Source organism: Panthera tigris, chromosome B4 (genome assembly GCF_018350195.1).
Source record: "Panthera tigris isolate Pti1 chromosome B4, P.tigris_Pti1_mat1.1, whole genome shotgun sequence".
NCBI classification, from domain to species: domain Eukaryota; kingdom Metazoa; phylum Chordata; class Mammalia; order Carnivora; family Felidae; genus Panthera; species Panthera tigris.
In genome coordinates this window covers 125,111,425-125,136,973 of record NC_056666.1, presented here as the reverse complement: position 1 = coordinate 125,136,973, position 25,549 = coordinate 125,111,425, and the positions used below count along the sequence as shown (strand labels likewise).

The following is a 25,549-nucleotide window of genomic DNA, read 5'->3' as shown; positions in this document are numbered from 1 at the left end:
GAGGGCAGGCAAGTGACAGTGTGAGTGAGGTGGGCCAGCCAAGTATGAGAGGAAGTGGGGCTGACAGGGAGCACAGTGCCTGCTGGGGAGCTCAGCCCATCCACTTGATCCCTGACCTCAGAAATGTGGTGCTAGGGCTGTTTTGCTATCATCTCCCGGTTTCAACTTTTAATAAGGAAGTAAAAACAAGTTTGGAACACATGCAAACCACCCACCTGAGGGCCCATCTGCAGCCACCAGTTTGCCCCTTCTGCTTTAAGATCATTGATATTTCTTTTTAAATTTAATGTTTGTGTATTTTTGAGAGAGAGAGAGAGAGAGAGAGAGAGAGAGAGAGAGAGAGAGACAGCGCGAGCGAGCATGAGCAGGGGAGGGGCAGAGTGAGGTCGGGGGATGGGGGTGGGCAGAGGATCCCAAGCAGGCTCCATGCTGACAGCAGAGAGCCTGGATGCGGGGCTTGAACCCATGGAATTGTGAGATCATGACCTGAACCCAGTCAGAAGCTTAACTGGCTGAGCCACCCAGGTGCCCCTGAGATCACTGATATTTTAATGAATGTTTACAGGCTGCCTTAATAGACTAAGATTCCCCTCCTTAAGGTACAAACTTAAGGTACAAACGCAAGGTTTTATACCATCAAGTTACAACTAAGGAGTTAAGAGTGGGCTCTTCCACATTTCATTGTACACATTTTTGTTATTTTTGAATTTTTTATAGTAAGCATATGTCACTTCTGTGCTAAAAAGAACAAAAATCTGGAAAAAATAAATAAAAGTGGGCAAATACTTAACATACTGTGTACAGGCTTTGAACTCTTCTGAATGACACATACGTAACAAACAAATCATGCTCTTTATCTGTTTGCATCATTTCTCTCTGTGGCTCACAACTGGGGGGATGCAGTGTCTGGAGACATTCCTGACTGTCACAACCAGGGTGGTACCTGGGGGTGGGTGGTGCTTTTGGCATCTGGGCACTCGGGTGCGGGTGGAGGCCAGGGATGCTACTAAATTATCTCCAGTGCACAAAACGACTCCCCACAGCAAAGAATTATCCAGTCTCAGATGTCAACGGTGGCTGAGAAATCCCGATTTACTGAAGGGAAACGCAAGCTTGGGCACCAGAGAATATGTCTGAAGGGTTAAGGGGCAACTGACATCAGAAATTATTTTGTGTATTAGTCTCAACTATTTAGTGACTGCCTAATGTTTTTATTCTTTATCAGTAGAAATTAAAGGTAACAGTAGGAGTGTATCAAGCACCTACTGTACTGTATTAAACTATTAAACAGCCATACCCTGACAGATCCTCTCAGGAGTTGTTTTCATGATTTGTCTCCCATTTGCAATGACTTCGTGGTCATTAGAACACATGACACAGGACACATACCTGGCAGAGATGATTCAGTGATGTCTGCCGTCTCAGAATTTGGGAAAACCTTCTCGACACTGCAAGAGAAAAGCATTAGCTTAAAATATTGGCATGCTGTATGGTCCCACCACGGATTTTCCAGGGACAGGTTTCAAAAAGTAGCTTATTTCCCTAAATTTGTCTCATGGTCCAACCCCATTTTATGCACCCACTGGCAAAACCCTGCATTTGATTCTTTGTTCTCCCATGCGGACAACTATTCCCTAAAATGGCGATATTTGGGGTACATATTTCAAAGTCACCAGCCTGCCACACTGGCAGGTGTGAGAAATAGTGGTGTCAATCAACCGTGAGTAAAAGCAATTATTTACTTGTCTTTCATTTCGCTAATTGCAAGCTCCATCACTTCTCCCCATAAATAATTGCTGGGATCGAGAGGAAGCTTTGAAGAGGGCCCTGTAAAACTAGTATATCTAATAGGGAAACCTGATTGAGCCTCAGTGGTGTGTGGCACTAGGGGCCGCTTTTAGGATGAAATCCTGGGCTGCACCTTGAATGTGGCTTTGCGTTCATAATCAGCCATTTTTATCAAATGATCTCCATGATCTATTTGCATGTTTTGATGATCCTGTTTACTATAGTGATATAGTATATATATATATATATATATATATATATATATATATATATATATATATATATTATATACATATAGAGAGAGATAAAGAGAGAGAGAGTATATAGCTGATGGTTTCAAGTGGGGTGATCTTAAATCTGCAGATTTCAGGACAGCAGGGAAGCCACGTCCCAGTCCCAGGTCTTCATTCCTGCAGAGCTGTCTGGAATGGCGTGTGTTTCCCCTCCTTGCACATTGTCCAAGTGCACCCGAGGTTCCCTGGGCAGAGCGGGTTCCTGCAGGCACCCACAGGTGGAGGGCCCAACAGAACTCCAGGCTGCCAACTTTCAACAGGTTTGTTTGGTCAGCACAATTAAAACGGGTGCAGGGCATTCTTCTCATTAATTTCTGAACTGGTCAAGAAACAGAAATTTCCCTGGGATTATTCTAATTTGTACTCAGAGCCAGCTTGGTTTGAAAAATAGGGCGTGGGGTGGAGGAATGGAGTGTGGGGGGGGGGCTCGGGGCACAGATGAACTTCTAATTTTCCAGACCGATCAATCGTTAATCCTTCTCCTTAATTACTTTTTCTTTAACTTTGTGATGTGGAATTTAGTGCTCACGAAGAGAAAAGAACTGAGGGCTGCGAAATAAAGCAGGCTTTATCAATAGGTGATGGGCACTGCAGGCGGCCTCAAAGCATGTCTCAAAGGGCTCCCTTTGCCTGCAGAGAGAGGGTAATTTGATCGCCTTCATTTTCCTTGCTGGCACTTATTCCGGGCAAGAATGGCAAGCTGTATTCAAATGGTGCTTTAAGAAACATATCTTAAAACTTTGTTTTGCTTAAAATCATATCATCTTTGTTTAATAGCACATGAGTCTTCCCACAAGTACAGAAAAATCGAGAAAGCGAAATAGGACCAGTTTTCTCAGGCAAAACTAATGATACAGAATGGCTGGTGATGCTTAGCAGAAAAAAAAAAAAATCACAGTCCTAATCCCCGTAGGAGAAATATTAATTTGGCTTTCTCATTAGGCAGAGAATTGAATATGTGAAGCCCTGAAGCGGTTTTCTGTCCCCTCTTACCACCATTTTGGGGGCAGGGGATTCTGGGAAATCTCCGAATTTTGGGGTCGGACAGACCTGAGTTTGACTCCTGGCCCCTTCTCACCAGCTGCATGGCCGTGTGGCTTTGGGGAGGTTTCTTTGCCTCTCGGAGCCTCATCTGCAGGATAGGGATACTGTTCCCTACATCACAGAGGAGGCATGAGGATTAATGAGAGGAGATGGCAGTGATGAGCAGAAACTTTGGTGTCAACAGACAGACCCGGGAGCAAATCCTGCCTTTGCTACTTACCGCCTCTCTAAGCCTGTTCTATTTTCCACAAAAGGAGAAAGGTGCCACCTGTAATAAACCTCCTGTGAGGATGGAGTGAGTTAATGCAGGAAAAGCGCTAGGCTTAGTACTTGGTGCTTTGTAAACAGTAAATGATAGCTGTTGTTGTTATTACCTTGTTAACAACCTATGTAAAACGTTTGGCACTAAAATGTTGTTCTCCCTTCCCTCAGCTCCCAAAGTCAGTACTTACATTCAAACTTAATGTTTCGCAAATTTTCTGGAAGGTCATGGAGAGCCACTTTTAGCCACTCATCCAGCTGCTTGGCAAACTTTCGGATCACCTGAGTTAAGCTAGAAAGAGAAATGATCCATTTTAAGTGCCTCTGTGTGTTGCCTAGTCCTCCCGATAGGCCCGGACAGGGTTTGGTTTCCCCTGGTGGTGTCCTGGCTGCACCAGTGTCACTGGGAGCAGTAACCTCAGGGGCAGGACGGGTGGCCCAAGCCCCACCGAGCACTGGTGCGTCTGAGCAGGGCATGCATAGTGCCCACGGTGGCCACCAGGAGACATGGTGCCTGGACTCTGAGCAAGATGGTGCAGACAGGGGGCCATGAGCCTGGGAACACTGTTTTGCTGACAGTCTTGCCCAAGCGTTGGCCCACCCAGCCCAGCTCTGGCTGCCCCGGCCTCTGGCCACTCGGCAGGAACCGGGAAGCAACAGCCTGTCTTTGCCCTGACAAACATCCCTGACCTTGAAACCATATCTGATGTGGAGAGCCCACGGCTGTTTGGGGGAAGGGGGTGAAGGGTGAGGGGACAGCAGGTTGCAGCACGAGATGAGAATCTGGGAGACCTTGTGCGCCACTTTCAGGCTCTCACTGTGAACACAATGGGCTGGGTCACGCATTGTCCATGGAGTCCTCCTCTGGCATGGCCGCCACGGGGACCTCAGAGCCCGTGTTGAGCGCCCACACCATCCTCACCCCCCCGGCAACACTGCCTACCTTGCTCTCGCGGTGTCCCATGGACTCTCCTGTCAGACCCCGATCACCAACTTCCTCCCAAGGCAGTCCCCCCAGGCTTCTCACTCTTTAACTCTGCACTTCTTCACCAACCTTCTCCAAGACCCTCCCACCCACCTGCACACCCTCCACCAGCTGTGGGCACCACTCCCACATTGCAGGGAACACAGCGGCAAAGGGAGAACTTTCCAGGATTCCACCACAACACAGCTCTCCTCTCCGGCCACTCTGACAGAATCAAGGGCCAACTCCGTGTCATCCCCTCCTGCCTCCTCAGGAACCCCACATCACTTACCGCCCCTTCTCCAGGATATCCCACCTCTTCCTTTCACCACACATGTCCCTCCTTAAAAATAAACCCTCTTAGAAATGGAAGGAAAACTTCCAAACGCTTTCTATGAAGCCAGCATTACCTTGATCCCAAAACCAGACAGAGACCCCACTAAAGAGGAGAACTATAGACCAATTTCCCTGATGAACATGGATGCAAAAATCCTCAACAATATATTAGCCAACCAGATCCAACAGTACATTAAAAAAATTATTCACCGTGACCAAGTGGGATTTATCCCTGGGATACAGGGCTGGTTCAATATCTGCAAAACAATCAATGTGATTCATCACATCAATAAAAGAAAAGACAAGAACCACACGATCCTCTCAATAGATGCAGAGAACGCATCTGACAAAATACAGCATCCTTTCTTGATAAAAACCCTCAAGAAAGTAGGGATAGAAGGATCATACCTCGAGATCACAAAAGCCATATGTGAAACACCCAACACTAATTTCATCCTCAATGGGGAAAAACTGAGAGCTTTCCCCCTAAGGTCAGGAAAAAGACTGGGATGTCCTCTCTCACCACTGTTATTCAACATAGTATTGGAAGTCTTAGCCCCTGCAATCAGACAACACAAAGAAATAAAAGGCATCCAAATCGGCCAGGAGGAGGTCAAACTTCCACTCTTTACAGATGACATGATACTTTATATGGAAAACCCAAAAGATTCCACCAAAAAACTGCTAAAACTTATCATGAATTCAGCAAAGTTGCAGGATATAAAATCAATGCACAGAAATCTGTTGCATTCCTATACACCAATAATGAAGCAACAGAAAGAGAAATCAAGGAATTGATCACATTTACAATTGCACCAAAAACCATAAAATACTTAGCAATAAATCTAACCAAAGGGGTGAAAAATCTATACACTGGAAACTATAGAAAGCTTATGAAATAAATTGAAGAAGACACAAAATGGAAAAAGATTCCATGCTCCTGGATAGGAAGAACAAATATTGTTAAAATGTCAATCCTACCCAAAGCAATCTACATATTCAATGCAATGCCTATCAAAATAACACCAGCATTCTTCACAGAGCTAGAACAAACAATCCTAAAATTTGTATGGAACCAGAAAAGACCCTGAATAGCCGAGGCAATCTTGAAAAAGAAAACCAAGGCAGGAGGCATCTCCATCCCGGACTTCAAACTGTATTGCAAAGCTGTAATCATCAAGACAGTATGGTACTGGTACAAAAACAGACACTCAGATCAATGGAACAGAATAGAGAACCCAGAAATGGACCCACAAACGTGTGGCCAACTAATCTTTGACAAAGCAGGAAAGAATATGCAATGGAATTAAGACAATCTCTTCAGCAAGTGGTGCTGGGAAAACTGGACAGCGACATGCAGAAAAATGAACCTGGACCACTTTCTTACACCATTCACAAAAATAAACTCAAAATGGATGAAAGACCTAAATGTAAGACAAGAAGCCATCAAAATCCTTGAGGAGAAAGCAGGCAAAAACCTCTCTGACCTTGGCTGCAGCAAGTTCTTACTCAGCACATCTCTGGAGGCAAGGGAGACAAAAGCAAAAATGAACTATTGGGACCTCATCAAAATAAAAAGCTTCTGCATAGCGAAGGAAACAATCAGCAAAACTCAAAGGCAACTGACAGAATGGGAGAAGATATTTGCAAATTACATATCAGATAAAGGGTTAGTATCCAAAATCTACAAAGAACTTATCAAACTCAACATCCAAAAAACAAATAATCCAGTGAAGAAATAGGCAAAAGACATGAATAGACACTTCTCCAAAGAAGACATCCAGATGGCCAACCAACACGTGAAACATCAGGGAAATACAAATCAAAACACTGAGATACCACCTTACACCTGTCAGAATGGCTAACATTAACAACTCAGGCAACAACAGATGTTGACAAGGATGAGGAGAAAGAGGATCTCTTTTGCATCGTTGGTGGGAATGCAAGCTGGTGCAGCCACTCTGGAAAACAGCATGGAGGTTCCTCAAAAAACTAAAAATAGAACTACCCTACAACCCAGCAATTGCACTACTAGGCATTTATCCAAGGGATACAGGGGTGCTGTTCCGAAGGGACACATGCACCCCCATGTTTATAGCAGCACTATCGACAATAGCCAAAGTATGGAAAGGGCCCAAATGTCCATCAATGGATGAATGGATAAAGAAGAAGTGGTATACATATACACTGCAGTATTACTCGGCAATCAAAAAGAATGAAATCTTGCCATTTGCAACTACGTGGATGGAACTGGAGGGTATTATGCTAAGTGAAATTAGTCAGAGAAAGACAAAAATCATATGACTTCACTCATATGAGGACTTTAAGAGACAAAACAGATGAACATAAGGGAAGGGAAACAAAAATAATATAAAAACAGGGAGGGGGACAAAACAAAAAGAGACTCATAAATATGGAAAACAAACTGAGGGTTGCTGGAGGGGTTGTGGGAAGGGGAATGGGCTAAGTGGGTAAGGGGCATTAAGAAATCTACTCCTGAAATCGTTGTTGCACTATATGCTAACTAACTTGGCTGTAAATTATAAACAAACAAACAAACCCTCTTATTTCTCTGCACTCTTTCTTCAAGGTACCACCCTCTGTCCTTCACTTCACACACATCCTTCTTCAGGAAGCCCATGGCTTCAGTCACCATCTATACTCACTCTCGCAGTTCCAGAGCAGAGGTCTCCAGAATTCCAGACCAACCACACACAGGTCCCCTCCATTTAGCATCCCAAAGGCACATCGACCTCAACACGTCCAAACTGAACTCCTCACTTCTCTGTCAGACTGGTTTCTTTTCTTACGTTCTCTATTTCATTGGGAACTCCACTTTTCATAAAGTTTTTGTTTGACTTTTTATTATGAAAACATTTTAAATATACCCCAAGATAGAATAGTATAATAAACCTCCAAGAATCTGTGACCCAGCTTCCATAACTAGCAACGTTTTTCCAGTTCAATTTATCACATGCCATGCTTGCTTGTCTGGAATGCTTTGAGCAAATTCAAGATGTATGATTTCAAAAAGTTCGTGTGTGTTTCTAACATGCCCTTATATATGTATGTATGTATGCACTGCCACATTTAAAACCACCATGCCATTAGTGTACCTGACACGATGAACAGCAATTCCTATTAGCTAAAGCCCAGTTGGTACGCAAATTCCTCTATTTCTCTCAGAGATATCTTTTAGTCTCTTTGAATCAGGATCCAAACACGGTCTACACACTGCACAAAAACATTGCCTTGTTCTATTTCCAAAGACTTTTTAAAAACTCTGTTTCACGGCATTGGTTTGTCAGCAACATCATGCTATTTGTTCCCTGTCATGTCCCACACTCTGATTTGGTTCATGTCTTCCTTATAGTGCCATTTAACACGTTCATCTATCCTGCATACTTCTTATAGACTGGCAGTTAGGTCTAAAGAGGTGATCAAATTAAGTTACATTTTTTTTTTAAGACACGAAAACTTTGTAGGTGGCCCTGTGCCACCCACTGCATTACACCATGAGACTTAAAATGGCTGGTTGTTCCTCTTTTAGTGTATCTAGTTTTGAGACTTAAATAGTCTCTCTTCCTATCACCACATACTACAGGTTTCATCTCCAAGTTGCCTCTCAACCTCATCCAGTTTTCCCCTTTTCTCTCTACTTCCAGCTATCCTCATCTCTCACCTGGGCCACTACAGCAGCTTCTACAAGTAAGTACAAGAGCCTACCCTGCTCTGCTCACCTTCCCACCTCAACCCCACATTGTGAGAGGGATTTCTCTAAAACACTTGCAATTTTGATCTGTTTCACCTTCTGGTTAAACACCCGTCCCCTGCCCCCCAATGCTTTCACATTCTTTGTTTGTTTGTTTGTTTGTTTGTTTGTTTTCGAAAGAGTGTGAGCAGGGGAGGGGCACAGAGAGAGGAGGAGAGAGGGAGAGAGAGAATCCCAAGCAGGGTCCACACCAGCAGTGGAGAGTCCAATGTGGGGCTCAAACTCATGACCTGAGCTGAAATCAAGAGTCGGACACTTAACCGATTGAGCCACCCAGGTGCCCCTCACATTATTCTTAGGATAAAAACCAAAATCCTCACCATGATCCCCAAAGACCAGCCTCACCTTAAATTTTCTCTCTTCACCTACATTTCGGCCCCACTTGCCTCCGCCCTGTTCTTTCCCATCTCAGAGCCTTTGACCTGGGCATCTTTCCATCCAAGAGCATCCAACCCTTCCTTGCCTACTCAACCCCTCCTCAGGTGTCACATCCACAGGAAAACCTTCTCTGAAGCCCCCTAGACTAAACTGGAATCTCTGGTTTTTCCCCTTGAAGGACCTTGTAGTTGTGACATTTGGTAACTATACACTAATTTGTGTGATTATCTGGTTAATATCCATCTTTCCCACTAGACTGCATGCTCCAATACAGACGGCAGGGACTGTGCCTATTTTGCTTATCACTGTATGTTCAGCAATTAGCATAGCACCTGACACCAAGTGGGCATATAAGGAATGTTTGTTAAATGAAATGAATGAGTGAATAGCCCCCAATCCCTAGCTGGGCAGACCTTCGACATATTCCCCACAGGACCCTATCTACACTGTCCCCACCTTTATTTCTCTGGCTTCAGCTCCTCCCACTCCATCCCACCCCACCTCACCAGCTTACTCAGTTCCTACAGCACCAGTGCCCTTTCTGTTTCTTCAGGTCCTTGACAACCTCACCAGGGCCTTTGCATCTGCTGTTCCCTCAACCTGGATATCTCCTGCCCCAGACTGCAGCCTGCTCCCTCCCTCCCCTACCAACTTCACAGGTTGGTTCAGTATTGACCACAGGATTTGAAACTGCCAGTCTCCCCACACTCCCAGCTCTACCAACTATTTCAACACTCTTGAGCCCGCCATGTGTTTTGATAAGAGTAGTTGGCTCCTGGGATGAACATGGAGTATAGATAGGCAAGGACAGAGCAGGGGGAGATCTGCTTGAAGGTTATTGCAATAATCCAGGCAAGAGAGTGGCCTGGATGAGGGGTGGTAACCAGGGAAATAATGCAATATAGTCAGATTAAAATATTTTGAAGGCAGAGCCAACCAGGATACCCTGGTGAGTGGATGCGGGTGTATGAGGAAAGACTGTTGCCAAGGATGTCTTCATGAAAGAAAAATGGTATATGCACCCCCTGTGCCTAGCAGAGTGCCTGATACCCAGGAGGCACTTAATAAATGCTGAATACTGAGTGAACCAAAAGTACTGCACACGTAATAAAGCCAAAGTTCAAAACCACCATCAGTGATGAGCACACTGGATCCAACTTCTACGTGAGAAGACTTCCCAGAACATTTGGCCACTCCTGACAGAGGTCAAACTTTAGCTAAGTGTCTGGAGTGATCATCCTTTCGCTGCCGGACCATCAAGGACGGCGGCTTGCCATTCCCCGCCCACGGCACCTTTCCCAGGAGACATCACCTGCCGCTGGAGAAGAGGAGCCGCCCTTTGCGCGGTGCCGACTTCCCGTGTCCCCTTCTTCCATCTCGCTCCCCAGGCTGGCACTCCCAGGGTCGCCCTGCTCCTCCAGTGTCACACCTTCTCCTCCTCCCTTTTGTGCAGGTGGCTCCCACATCTATAACTCCAGCTTCGGCCCTGCTCCTGCATCTTAATTCCACACTTGTAACTCTCTGAATGACCTCCAGCCATGATGCTGGCACAACAGCAACAGTGCTAATGGCGGCTGCCTTGTAATGAGTGCAGTGTGCCAAGTGCTAAACCTTTCGCACATACTTCTTATTTAATCCTCACATCCACCCTACGAAGCAGGTACTATTGTTAGTCCCAGCAGAGAGGTGAGAAATCAAGGCTCAGAGAAGTTATTTTATTTGTCCAAGGAGATGCACCAAGTATGTGGACAATCCAAGACTGAAGCCCAGATGTGTCTGGCTCCAAAGCTCTAGTATCTCAGTCTTCTCTCGGCTTCTCTGATATCTCATCTTCCCTGCCCGGTCCACCACCCCTAAACACACACACACACACACACACACACACACACACACACGCACACACACACGCATGCACACACACGCGTGTGCTTCCTAACTTCTGCTAAACCAACCATTAACAACAACCACTATGCCAAGATCACCTAGGAGGTCACAAGAGGTGAAAAGTCCAAGTTTGAGAATGATCTACATTTCTTATAAATAAAGAACATATCGGGGTGTCTGGGTGGCTCAGCAGGTCAAGCATCCAACTTTCGCTCAGGTCATGACCTCACAGCTCGTGAGTTCAAGCCCCACATCGGGCTCTGTGCCGACAGCTTGGAGCCTGGAGCCTGCTTCTGATTCTGTATCTCCCTCTCTCTGCCCCTTCCCTGCTTGCTTGCACATGCGCTTTCTCTCAAAAATAAATATACATTAAAAAAGCTGTAAAAAAAAAAAAAAAAGAGCATATGGTTCATGGTTATCTCTATATTACCACTTGTTCACCTGAATTTCAATATGCTTTACTGATAGAAGGTAAGAGGTGGGTCTGAGCTCGTCAGCTAGTGAGAACCTCTAGAGTCAATTCTCATTTCTACCCTGGCCAAGCACAGGACTGGGTATATAGAACACACTCAAACAGGTTTCAGGGATGAATGCATTCATAAAATTGTGAAAAATCAGCTGTCTGATGAAGTCTGGTCTTTTGAATAAGTTTTTTCTTCTTGATTTAATGGGAAAGGCACTGGATTTATAAGTCAAAGGTCACTTTGGCAAGTTAACAACGTCTTTTTTTTAAAAACTGGTCTCTCGTGGGAGACTGGAAGCTCAGTCAGGGCAGGGAGTTTGTTTCTCTCTTTTAATGCAATGTTCCAGGACTCAGCAGAGTGTCCAGCATGTTGTAGTAATCAACAGACATTGTTTAATGAAGAATGAATAGTTGACTCATGGCTGTTTCATTTATTTGCAGGTGACTAAAGCCATTTCAGTCACTAAAGTGACTAAAGTGATTTCAATTCTTAAGCTCCAATTTTTACATCTATAAAAACAAGCCAATTACAGGGAAGGAGGCAAGGGTTAGCATTTCATTAGCACACCACAAAATGCTCTATAACAAACTACAGATGCCCTTCATGTATGTAACACCTATTAAACAGTGCCAGAAGTATGTGAAGCTCTCATATAACGGTGCATATACTTTTACTGACCCCCCCAGGAGGTACCTTCTCATGATAAAACGAAGGTACACATTTGGTCACTATCTAGTTCACTTGAACAATGCACAAGAAAGAACAACTCAACGCTTATAGGGGTCTCCCTCCCTCCCTCTCTTTCCATATATATATATATATATATATATATATATAATTTTTATAATCCTATCCATATTTTAAATTCAGATATATATGTGTATATCTGTGTATACACATGATTATAAAAATAATCCAGTCTTAATTAAAACAGTACAAAAATGCAGAAAAGCACAAGACTAAAATTTGACTATAATCCCATTGGGAGGTAATCTTTGCTCCTATCTAGGTATGTGTCTGTTCCACCTAGAATGTGGAAAATTGGAAAAAGCAACACTCCCACCATAACAAGAGAAAGCCAGATAATCCACAAAATCCTAACTTTTCTTGAACCCACCAGACAACTGAGGTCACAACCACCTAGCCTGGAAGGCACAGAAAGACAGGCACCTCCAAAGAGAGAAGGACTTAGGAACTGGTTCATCTGTTCTGAGGGAGGAAAGCAGGATCTCTAGGTAAAAAGAATTCAATTCAGTTTTTAAGACAAATTGCTAAGGGCCAAGTGTGAACTAGCATGACAGTAAAGAACTCTGGGAGCCACAGATGCAAAGGAAGTTTACACCTATTCACAAGATCTTCCCCACAGGCCTCACCAGGTGCTCGTGAGGAATCCTGGAGAATGAAGGAAGCATATTGCCAAGATGCCTGCTTGGAGGAGGAGAGCAACCATGGCTGCAGGGAGAGCGTGAAGTCCTAGCCAGCCAGCAGTCTCTCCCCTATGGAACAAAAGCCTCAAGTGGCCAGCGGGAGGAAGGAAACACTGTTGACTGTGGGCGTAGAAAGAGACCCAATGCAGGTGGGGGAAGTAAAAAGAAAAAGCTCTCTAACCTTGGTAGAAATCATCATGGGCTCAGACTATTAGAGATTCATATCTGGGGCAGGATAGGATCACGGAGAATGCCCGACTCTGAGAGCCAGCAACACAGAGCCTGCTGGGGACTAAACCAGGACAGCAGGGAAACCCCCACACCTCCATACCAGCCCCAAACAGGCCAATAAGTGTAAGAAAGGTACACAGGGAGGGTCTAAAGCTGAGGATGAGAACCCACTCCACCAACAAACTTTCAACCTAAGCACAGGGTACCGCAGAAGAATCTGGTAGTCTACTGAAGGTAACCCATAGCAACAACAAAACCCAAACCCAATCAACGCCTAAATAAGCTGACTCAACTCCCTACATCAAGAGCTAGGAGAGGAAGAGGCGTGTCTATTTCCAGACATAAATACTATTTACTTCAGTCTTTTCTAACTACTGTTTGGAAGTCAATAAAAAATTATAGGACACACAGAAAATTAAGAAAAAGAATCGACTATGACTGAATGGATTTAAAAAAAAAAAAAAGACCCATTCATACACTGCCTATAAGAGACTCACTTCAGACCTAAAGATACACACAGACTGAAAGTGAAGGGATACAAAAAGATATTCCATGCAAATGAGAGTGAAAAAAAAGAAAAAATAAAACAAAGTAGCAATACTTATATCAGACAAAGAAAGACTTTAAAATAAAGATTGTGACAGGAAACAAGCGCATTACATAATGATAAAGGTATCAATCCAAAAAGAAGGTAAAACAATTGTAAATATCTATGCACTCAACACAGGAGCACTTAAACACATAAAGCAAATATTAACTGACATAAAAGGAGAAACTGACAATAGTAGGGGACTTCAACATCCCACTTTCATCCCATCAATGGGTAGATCATCCAGGCAGAAAATCAACAAGGATACAGTGGCTTTGAACAATACATTAGACAAGATGGACTTAACAGATATATTCAAAACATTTCATCTAAAAACAGAACAAACCAATTTAACAATAAATTTCATATTAAAAAAATGCAAAAAAATAAAAATAAAAACAGCAGAACACACATTCTTTTCGAGTGCACATGGAACATTCTCCAGGACAGATCACATGTTAGGCCACAAAACAAGTCTCAATAAATTTAATATTTAAATCATATTAAGCATATTTTCTGATCATAAAAGTATGAAACTAGAAATCAATTACAAGGAAAAAAAACTGGAAAGAATACAAACACATGGAGGCTAAACAAAATGCCTACCAAACAACCAATAGGTTAATGAAGAAATCAAAGAGGGAATTAGAAAAAAAACACGGAGACAAATGAAACTGAAATTACAATGGTCCAAAATCTGTGGGATGCAGCAAAAGCAGTTCTAAGAGGGAAGTTTATGGTGATACAGGCCTACCTCAAGACACATCAACAAAAAATCTCAGACAATGTAACTTTATGCCTAAAGGAACTAGAAAAAGAACAGACAAAGCCCAAAGTGAGTAGAAGGAAGGAAGGAATAAAGATCAGAGTTGAAATAAATGAAACAGAAACTTACAACACAATAGATCAATAAAACAAAGAGGTGCTTTTTTAAAAAGGTAAACAAAAATGAGACACCTTTAGCCAGAGTCAGCAAGAAAAAAGATAGAGGACTCAAGAAAATTAAAAAATGAAAGAAGAAAAATAACAACTGACATCACAGAAAAACAAACGATTATGAGAAACTATTAAAAAATTATACGACGAACTGGACAACCTAGAAGAAATGGATACATTCCTAGAAACATATGATGGTCCCAAACTGGATCAGGAAGAAACAGAAAATCTGAATAGACTGATTACTAGTAATGAAGTTGATCAGTAATAAAACAGAAGTCCAAAGTCAGACAGCTTCACAGGTGAATTCTACCAGCGATTTAAAGAAAAATTAATACTTACTATTCTCAAACTATTCCAAAACATAGAAAAGAAAGGAGAGCTTCCAAATTTATTCTACAAGGCATTACCCTGATACCAAAACCAGACAGACACTACCAAAAAAGAAAACTACAGGCCAGCATCCCCGATGAATACAGATGCAAAAATCCTTAACAAAATATTAGCAAACTACATTCAACAATACGTTAACAATCATTCACCATGATCAAGTGGGATTTATTGCCAAGATGCAAAGGTGGTTCCGTATACACAAACCAATCAAAGCGACACATCACATTAACAAAATGAAGGATAAAAGCGATATGAACACCTGAACAGATGCAGAAAAAGCATTTGAAAAATTCAACATCCATTCATGATAAAAAAAAAAAAAACTCTCAACAAAGTGGGGTTTGGAGGAAACATACATCAACATAATAAAGGCCATAAATGACCAATCCACAGCTAACATCATACTCAATAGTGAAAAACTGAAAGCTTTTCCTCTAAGATCAAGAATAAGACAAGGATGTTCACTCTCACTTTTATTCAACAAAGTACAGGAAATCCTAGCCATAGCAATCAGATGAGAGAAAGAAATAAAAGGCATCCAAATTGTGAAGTAGAAGTTAAACTGTCCCTATTTGCAGATGACATGATACTATGTATAGAAAACCCTAAAGATTCCACCATAAAACTATTAGAATAAATGAATTCAGTAAGTTATAGGACACAAAATCAATGTACAGAAATCTGTTGCATTTCTATACACTCATAATGAAGTAGCAGAAAAACAAACTAACAAAACAATTCCATTTACAATTGCACAAAACAGAATAAAATACCTAGGAATAAACTTGACCAAGGAAGTGAAAGACCTGTACTTTGAAAACTATAAAACAATAATGGAAGAAGCAGAACACAATATAAACAAATATAAAGAAACACATGCTCATGGGCTGGAAGAATTAATATTGTTAAAATGTCCATACTACCCAAAGCAATCTATAGATTGAATGCAATCTCTATCAAAATGCCAATAGTATTTTTCAGAGAACTTGAACAAATAATCCTAAAATTTGTGTGGAAACACAGAAGATCCCAAACAGCCAAAGCAATCTTGAGAAAGAAGAACAAAGCTGGAGGTACCACAATCCCGGATGTTAAAGTATACTACACAAAGCTAAAATAATCAAAACGGTAAGGTACCGGCACAAAATAGACATATAGATCAATGCAACAGGAGGGAGAGTCAGAAATAAGCCCACGCTCATATGGTCAATTTATCTATGACAAAGGAGGCAAGAATATACAATGGGCAAAAGACAGTTTTTTCAACAAATGGTGTTGGGGAAACAAGACAGCTACATGCAAAAGAATGACACTGGACTACTTTCTTACCACTTACACAAAAATAAACTCAAAATGGATTAAAGACCTAAATATGAGACCTGAATTACTACTAAAAGAAAACCTAGGTAGTAAGCTCTTGGACATTCACCTTAGCAATACATTTATGGATATGTCTCCTCAGACAAGGGAAACAAAAGCAAAAATAAACTTTTGCACAGCAAAGGAAACCATCGACAAAACAAAAGGCAACTTACTTAATGGAGGAAGACATTTACAAATGACATACCCAATAAGGGGTCAATATCCAAAATATGTGAAGAACATATACAACTCAACACCAAAAATCAGACAATCCGATTAAAAATAAGCAGACCTGAATAGACATTTTTCAAAGGAAATATACAGGTGGCAACAGATACAGGAAAAGATGTTCAACATCACTAATCATCAAGGAAACGCGAATCAAAACCACAATGAAATATTACCTCATGCCAGTCACAATAGCTAGTATCAAAAAAGCAAAAACTAAAAAGTGCTGGTGAAGATATGTAGCAAAGGGAACCCTCTGCACTGTTGGTGGGAGTATAAATTAATGCAACCACTGTGGAAAACAGTATGGAGATTCCACAGAAAATTACAAATAGAAATACCACACAATTCAGTAAAAAATTCCACTGCTGGGTGTTTACCCAAAATGAAAACACTAACTCTGTGTTCACTGCAGCATATTTACAATAGCCAAGGTATGGACGCAACCCAAGTGTCCATCAATAAATAAACAAATAAAGAAGATGTGGTATATATACACAACAGAGTATTACTTAGCCATAAAAAAGAGTGAGATTTTGCCATTTGCAACAAAATGCATGACCCTAGAGAATATTATGTTAAGTGAAATAAGACAGACAGTAAAAGACAAATACCATATGATTTCACTTATACGTGGAATCTGAAAAAGAAAACAGACAAATAAAAAACCAGAAACAGAGTCATAAATACAGAGAACACACTGGTGGTCACCAGAGGGGAGGGGTATGGGAAGGATAGGCAAAATAGGTGAAGGGCATTAACATGTACAAACTTCCAGTTACAAAGCAAGTAAGTCACAGGGGTGAAAAGTACAGCATTGGGAATATAGTCAATAATATCTTAAGAACATTGTACAGTGACAGGTGGTAACTACACTTACTGGGGTGAGCGCTGCATAATGTACAGAACTGCCCAGTCACTGTGTCGGATGCCTGAAACTAATATAACATTGTATGTCAACCATGATCCAATAAATTGGAGTAATACATATTTTTAAATAAAATAATACAAATAAATGATAAAAATAATACAAATTTTAAAAAGAAAAAGAATCCACTCTCAAGAGATAAAGGCATGAAGAGAACCTGAGTATCGAACAGGCAATTTATTTATTTATTTTTTATTTTATTTTTTTTTAATGGAACTGTAGTTGCCTTTTATTAAAACCATATGGTGTGTTGTTTTTAAGAGACTGGTTTTGCAGATCAGTTGGTTGTATACAACTATGCTGTCATTTCTCTTTCTGTACTGTAACTCATGTTTTAAATGAATTTGATGAATGAAATAATACCATTATTCTTGAAAAATATATTTTTTATTCTGTGTATAATTTTTCTAATGAAACTTTAAACCTTTGAAATGTGGTAGTATGTTTTCTGTAAGTGGAATCGCCTTTGTTACCAAATGAATAAGGACTGACCTAAGATCAGACTCTTGTTTTGGTCTGTGATGCATTTTAGTAGCCATTCTGAGCTTTTCATTGGCTCAGATTATATGTAAAATAAGGTTATATTACACACACTAAAGACTCAGTTTGAAGATAAGGACTGAAAATAGATACAGGGTTGAGATCCTAAAAAGCCTGCCGAATTTAACTTGTTCAACCTTCAAACAGGCAATTTAAAATAACTATCATTGGGGCACCTGGGTGGCTCAGAGAGCTGAGGGTCTGACTTCAGCTCAGGTCATGATCTCACGGTTCATGAGTTTGAGCCCCACGTCAGGCTCTCTGCTGTCAGCACAGAGCCCACTTCAGATCCACTGTGCCCCCTCTCTCTGCCCCTCCCCTGCTCTCTCTCTCTCTCTCTCTCTCTCAAAAATAAACACTAAAATTTTTTTAAATAAATATGATTAATATGTTAAAGGTTCCCATGGAAAGGATAAACAATAAGTATGAACAGATGAGGAATTTCAGCAGAAACACAGAAATAATAAAAAGCCATCAAATGAAATGTTAGAAAATGAAAACAAAATATGGCAACAGAGGTGAAGAATGCCTTCAGCAATCTCATTAGCAAAGTCGACATATGCTAGAAAAAAATCAGTAAGCCTGAAGATAGGCCAATAAAAATGAATCTAACCAAAACACAAAACGAGTGAAAAAAGTTAAACAGAGCATCCAAGACAGTTGTGGGACAGTGTCAAATGGTCTGACATGCATGTAAGCTTAATCACAGAAGGAGAAAAGGGAGAAAACAGAGCAGAAGATAATGGCAGGGAGTTTTCCAACAATAATGAAACACATCAAAGCAAACAGATCCAAGAAGTTCAGAAAATCTCAAGCAGGGTTAACTAGACACATCATATTCAAACAGCTAAAACCAAAGGTAGAGAAAATCCCAAAGGCAGCCAGAGGGAAAAAGGCACATTGTATGCAAAGCAGAAAAGATGTACAAAGGTAAACATGCAAGCCGGAAAATGAACGGTTGAAATCTTTAAAGTGCTGAACATAAAACCAAACAGAAAACTTTGAATCCAGGACTCCATACCCACTGAAAGCATCTTTCAAAAATGAAAGAGAAATAATGACTTTTTCAGACCAACAAAAGCTGAGATGATTCATTAGCACCAGACCTGCAATACTAGAAATGTTTTAGACAACTCTTCAGGCAGGGGGATATTATAATCTCATCAAACACAGAAACCAGGATTTTATACAAAGAAATGAGGCTCAGAAATCACTAGGATGACAGTAAATTTAAAAGACCGTCTTCTGAATCTTTAACCACTCCAAAGGTGAATTATCTAAAGCAAAAACAGTAACACCTGTGAGTGTAGAGCATGTACAAGACCAAAATGTGTGAAAGCAACGGCATAAAAAATGAGAGCATGAACTGGAGGTAGACTGCTGTCAGGTCCCCGCAGTACATGAGGCGCAGTATGATACTACCCAAAGGTAGGCTGTGAATAACGAAGATCTACAAACCCAGAGGCATCCACTAAAACAATTTTTAAAAGAGATCTAAGAAACAGTCTGATTATGGAGATAAAACGAACGATTTTTAAAAAATTAACCTAAAACTAGGCACAAAAACGGGAAAAAAGGATAAAAACGGAAGGAACTACTAGAAAACAACTAGCGAGGTGGAAAATTTTAATCAACCATATCATTAATAACATTAAATGCAATTCACATTAAATATGAAGGCCTAGACATAGCAACTAAAACTGGGAATTGTCAGACCGGGTGAAGAAGCAGGAGCTCACACTATACGTTGGCTACGCGAGATCTACTCTAACTATGAAGACACAGAGTAACAGGGTGGGAAAAGGCATGCCATGCAAACACCGAGTGGTAAGTGGTTATCAGGCGATGGCAGTGGGAATAAGAGGGGCATGAGAAAAGTTTTTAAAGTGATGAAATTGTTCTATGTTTCAATCGTACAGTTGACCCTTGAACTTGTGAACTAAGTGAACACACTTACATATGAATTGATTTTCAATAAATACAGTAAATTTATTTTCTCTTCCTTATGATTTTCCTTTTTTTAAAAGTTTATTTGGGAGACATAGAGATAGCACAAGTGGGGGGGGGAGGGGCAGAGAGACAGAGAGAGAGAGAGAGAGAGAGAGAGAGAGAATCCCAAGCAGGCTCCATTCTGCCAGCACAGGCCCAATGCAGGGCTAAAACCCACAAAGCTGTGAGATCACGACCTGAGCCGAAACCAAGAGTTGGACACTTAGCCAACTGAGCCACCCAGGTGCCCATTCCTTGTAATTTTCTTAACAGCATTTTCGTCTCTCTTACTCTATTGTAAGAATACCATACGTAATACACAGAGCAGACAAAAATATGTTTAATCGCCTGTTTGTATTACTGGTAAGGCTTCTGGTCAACAGTAGACTATTAGTACTTGGGCTTTGAAGGAGTCAAAAGTTATATGCAAATTTTTGACTGCACAGGGGTTTGGCACCTCTAGTCCCTGTGTTGTTCAAAGATCAGCTGTATACACTAAAAATGGTGAATGTTACTATATATAAAGTATACTCCAAATAAACCTGAATTTCAAAAATAAAATGAAATAAACAGCTATAAACATATACGTAACAATATAAAATGAAATGACAGAACTAAGAACAAAAGTATCTATTGTATCAGTAAATGTAATTGGGCTAGACCTTTTTAATAAGAGAAAAAAATCTGAACTATAAAACAAATTCTAAATGGTTCTGTATATAAGCAAGTTATAAAGGTTAAATATAAAAAGATGGGCAAATGCATTTGGGACAGATGAAAACAAAGAGAAAATAGAGGTAATGATCTTAGTATCAGACAAGCTAAATTGTTGGCCAAAAAAAATTTCAATTAGACTTTATAATGCCAAGAGTACAATTTACAATGAAGATGTCACAATTCATAATGAAGCTGTTGTTCACATTGAAGATAAAGCAGCTAGAAATATCAAGGCATCATATAACATAGCATCAATATTCAAAAACAAAAATTATAGGAGATCCAAGGTGAAATAGGTTAGCACACATTAGCAGTAAGTCTTAAAACTTATTTATCTATCTTGATCCATAACAGTCTAAGTGGACAGCACTAAGACAAAGGAGAACTTAGTAACAACAATGTTGACCCAAATACATATATGTCAAAGTCTGTACTTTGAATGCAGACAGTGTTTCTTCTTTCCAAGTGGCACAAAATTGACCATATATTAGACAACAAATAAAACCTCAAAAGAAGAAACAGTTCAGAAAACAATCCCTACTCAATAAAGGCTAAAATGAATAGCATAAGTAGAAGGTAATAGCTCCTAACAATTGGAAGTTTTAAAGTCCTCTTTTAAAGTTCTTAGGACATAGAGGAACTCCAATCCAAAGTTGCAAAATACCTAGAAAATAATGACGTTAAAATATTACGTCTCGAAAACTATGGGATACAGGTAAAACAGTGCTCAAAGAAAGACCTAACCCTGAAATATCTATGTTATTAAACAAGAATGAAAGAAAGTAAGTAAATCAGCATCTATTTTTTTTGTCAGTTGTTTTTGGTCACTGATAAAACAACTATGTAGTGGGCATTCAATAAAATATTTGTTGAATACACGAAGAACAGAGTAAGCTTAAGAAAGTAAAAGAAATGAGTTAAATAAAAGAAATCGATGTATTGGAAAAAAATAAAGAGTAATAGCACCAATAAATATATCCAAGGGTATGTTCCTTGAAAAAAATAAGACAAAACAGGTAACTTAATCACAAAATAGCAGCAGAAAGCACACCTCTACAACCTAAAACATAGTAACGCAGAAATAATCACAGACACAGAGGAAACTCAATGAGTCTAATAGACTCACTTTGCCCAACCCCAAGCAAATAAATTTAAAGATCTAGAAGTGGACATTTTCTAGGAAGATATAATTTAACAAAACTTACCTCAGAGAAGATAGAAAATTGAAACTAACCAATTACTATAGAAAAAAAAAAAAGAAAAATTCAAAGATTTACTCCCACAAAACACTACACCCAGATGCCTTCAAAGGGGAATTAATTATGTGTGTCTCCAAGAGCAAATCATTTCAATGCTATTTAAAGTGTGTCAGAGCTTAGAGAAAAAAGGGGGTGGAGAGAAGCTTCCATATTTCTTTCACAAAGCAAGAAAAACATTGATACCAACAACTAATGAAGATCAAACACAAAAAGAAAATTGCAGACCAATCTCACTTTATGATTTTGATGCAGAGACTCTACGTAAAACATTAGCAAATAAAATCCTGTAGCATATTAAAGAATATATACAGTGAGTAAGTGGAGTTTATTCTAGGAATGCAAGAATGGTTCAATATTAGGAGATGAGTAAAAAGTAATTTCCATAGATGATGAAAACCACTGGATAATATTCAACAATGCTTCTTGATAAAATATTTAATGAATTTTAAAAAGATAGACATTCCTTAATAGGATAAAATACGTCAGTCTTAATCCAAAAGCCCACATGATGTTTAATGAAGAAACTACATGCATTTTCATTAAAGTTGAGAACTTCAACATGTTCTTGAGGTATAAGTCAATGTAACTAGACAAGAGAAATAAATGAGAGGTATAAAAATTAGAAAAACAGTGGTAAAATTATCTGTATTTGTAGATGATAGGATTCTAAACATGGAAAGTCTAAGAGAACCTCAAAAAATAAATACAACAAGATAAGCTTGACATGGCCAGCTCAAAATAGAACACACAGATACCAGTAGCTTTCATATACACAACCCACCACCCATCAAGAGCTATGGAGGAAAAGAACACGTTCACACTAGCATCAAAAAGATAAACATCTAAGAATAAATTTTCAAAATGTGTAAAATTTATATGAAAAAACATCTGCAATACTCCTGCAGTCACAACATTAAAGATCAGGATAAATGTCAAGGCAAACTATGTTTCCCATTAGGAATTCTCAATATCATTAATATACACTTTTTCCTAAATTGATTTCTAAATGTAATGTAATCTCAATAAGAATACATGTGTAAGTGCTACATATGTCTATATATTGAAATAGACAAACTGATGGCAAAGTAGTTCATACGGGAAAATAAGTGATAATAATAGGAAAATGGTTTTAAAAAGGAAAGTAAGTATGAGGAGCTAGTCCTACTAAATATTAAATATGTTTAAAAAGCACAAAACTAGTGGTGCCTGGGTGGCTCAGTCGGTTGGGCGTCCCACTTCGGCTCAGGTCATGATCTCATGGTCCGTGAGTTCGAGCCCCGCATCGGGCTCTGGGCTGACAGCTCAGAGCCTGGAGCCTGTTTCGGATTCTGTGTCTCCCTCTCTCTCTGACCCTCCCCTGCTCATGCTCTGTCTCTGTCTCAAAAATAAATAAATGTTAAAAAAAAATTTTTTTAAATTAAAAAAATAAAATAAAAACACAAAACTTAAAACAGAGTGACCCTGGGACATGAATGTATAGAAATATCAATGGCATAGGATAGGAAGTCCAGAAATAGCCCTTAATACATACAGAATTTATTATATAAAAAAAGAGACATCTCAAATCTATGAAGAAAAGATGGAATAATTAACATATGGTGTTGGGAGAACAGGATAGCTGCTGAGGAGAAAATAAAGCCACATTTTACATCCTAGACCAGGATGAATTCCAAATTGAACAAAAATTCAAAAGTACAAAATTAAACCATAAAGTTAGTGGGATAAACCACGGGAAAATTAGTTAATCATTGGAGTGGGGAGGACTTTAAAAACTATGACACAAAATCCAGAAGCCATAAAAACAAGGGTTGATACATATAACTACATTTCTGTGAGGCAAAGACCAAAGAATGAAAACAAAATGAGAAAAAAATTGCAATTCTTAATACAGAGAAATGGTTACTACATCTAATAAATAAACAGCTCCTAAAAATCAATGAGAAAAAACATCAACCACCAAATAGAAAAATAATCAAAGGATAAGAACTGAGTTCAAATTGGTGCAGGCACTCTGGAAAACAGTATGGAGGTTCCTCAAAAAATTAAAAATAGAACTACTCTACAACCCAGCAACTATACTACTAGGAATTTATCCAAAGGATACAAAAATGCAGATTCGAAGGGGCATATGCACCCCAATGTTTATAGCAGTGCTATCAACAATAGCCAAATTATGGAAAGAGCCCAAGTGTCCATAGACTGAAGAAAGGACAAAAAAGATGTGGAATACTACTTGGCAACGAAAAAGAATGGAATCTTGCCATTTGCAACAATGTAGATGGAACTAGAGGATATTATGCTAAGTGAAATAAGCCAGAGAAAGATATCACATGATTACATTCATATGTGGAATTTAAAAAACTCAACAGATGAACATAAGGGAAAGGAAGGAAAAAAAAAGATAAAAACAGAGAGGGAGGCAAACCACAAGAGACTCTTAAATAAAGACAACAAACTGAGGGTTGCTGGAGGCGGGGGGGTGGGTTAAATGGGTGACAGGCATTAAGGAGGGCACTTTTGGGGATGAGCACGGGGTGTCATATGTAAGAAATGAATCACTGGGTTCTACTCCTGAAGCTAAGACTACACTGTATGCTAACTAACTTGAAAATAAAAATAAAAATTAAAAAACTGAGAGTTCATAGGAAAGAAAATAGAAATTGCTCTTAAAATATAAAGAGATACTCAATTTCACTCATAACAAGAGAAACACACATTACAACTTCACTGAGAAAAGTTTCAAGTCACATACCCTTTGAGCTAGAAATTCAGCCCTGTGGGAATTTATTCCTCACACACAGTTCACGTATTGGGATAAGTGGTGCCCTCCCCACCAAATGTGCACCCGGAACCTGTGAAGATGACATTTTTTTGCAGATGTGATTATTAGGGATCTTGAGACGAGATCCTGGATCAACTGGGTGGGCCTTAAATATGATGACAAGTATCCTTATAAGAGGCACAGAGACAGACAAGAGTGGGAGTCAATGTGAAGACGGAGGCTGAGAATGGAGGGATGCATCTATAAGCCAAGGAACACTCAAGACTTCCAGCCACCACTAGAGGCTAGGAGAGAGGCATGGAGTAGATCTTCGCTCACAGTCCCTGGAAGGAACCACTCCTGCCTTGATTTCAGACTCCTGGCCTCCAAAACTGTGAGAGAATTCCTTACTGCTGTTTTAAGCCACCCAGTTTATGCTACTTTGCTGCCACAGCCCCGGGAAGCTAACGCACTCCACCCAGAAAAAGAATGTCCTTCAAACATCATTCATCACGGTGTTAATCTGTAGTGAAACAAGACTGGAAACATGAAGACAACTCACTGAATTCAGTACAGTGGAACAGTACTCAGGCATAAAAAAGAATAAAACCTCTTTACAGACTGATTGGAAATGTTCTCAAACAGTCCCAACAAGAAATAGATGCCGTTCAAAATCGGAGAGTTTATTTACAAGGGACAAGTCAAGCAGGTGTTGACAGGCATGTAGGAGCCCAGAAGGGAGACAGTTGCCATTGGAGACAGCAGCAAGCTCTCACCCACCCCATGTCTAAAGGAAAAACTTCCAACCTAAGCACAAGGCACTCCGGAAGAATTTGAATCTGGTGGTAGGCTGGAAGGCCCCAGAGGCCTATGGATGGACACGGCCAGCCCGAGGTGACCTCATGGGGATGGAGACAGAATCTGTCTCCCTCCCTCTACTCTCCCCACTGGCTGAGCCCAGCTGGAAGCCACAGGAAAGGAGCCCTTCCAGAGGCGCTGCATTTG

The 25,549-nt window shown here is 40.2% G+C and overlaps 1 protein-coding gene across 6 annotated transcripts in view; it reads right to left on the bottom strand.

Moving 5' to 3' along the window:
• The window catches only part of RFX4 (regulatory factor X4), a 143,459-nt gene that overhangs the window by 43,811 nt on the left and 74,099 nt on the right, over positions 1-25,549 (bottom strand). For all 6 annotated transcript variants that reach the window (XM_042993088.1, XM_042993089.1, XM_042993090.1 and 3 more), the window contains 2 exons: positions 3,578-3,678; positions 1,390-1,448 (listed from right to left, as the gene is read on the bottom strand). In XM_042993088.1, coding sequence (XP_042849022.1) covers positions 1,390-1,448; positions 3,578-3,678 — 160 coding nt within the window. The remainder of the gene's footprint in view (positions 1-1,389; positions 1,449-3,577; positions 3,679-25,549) is intronic.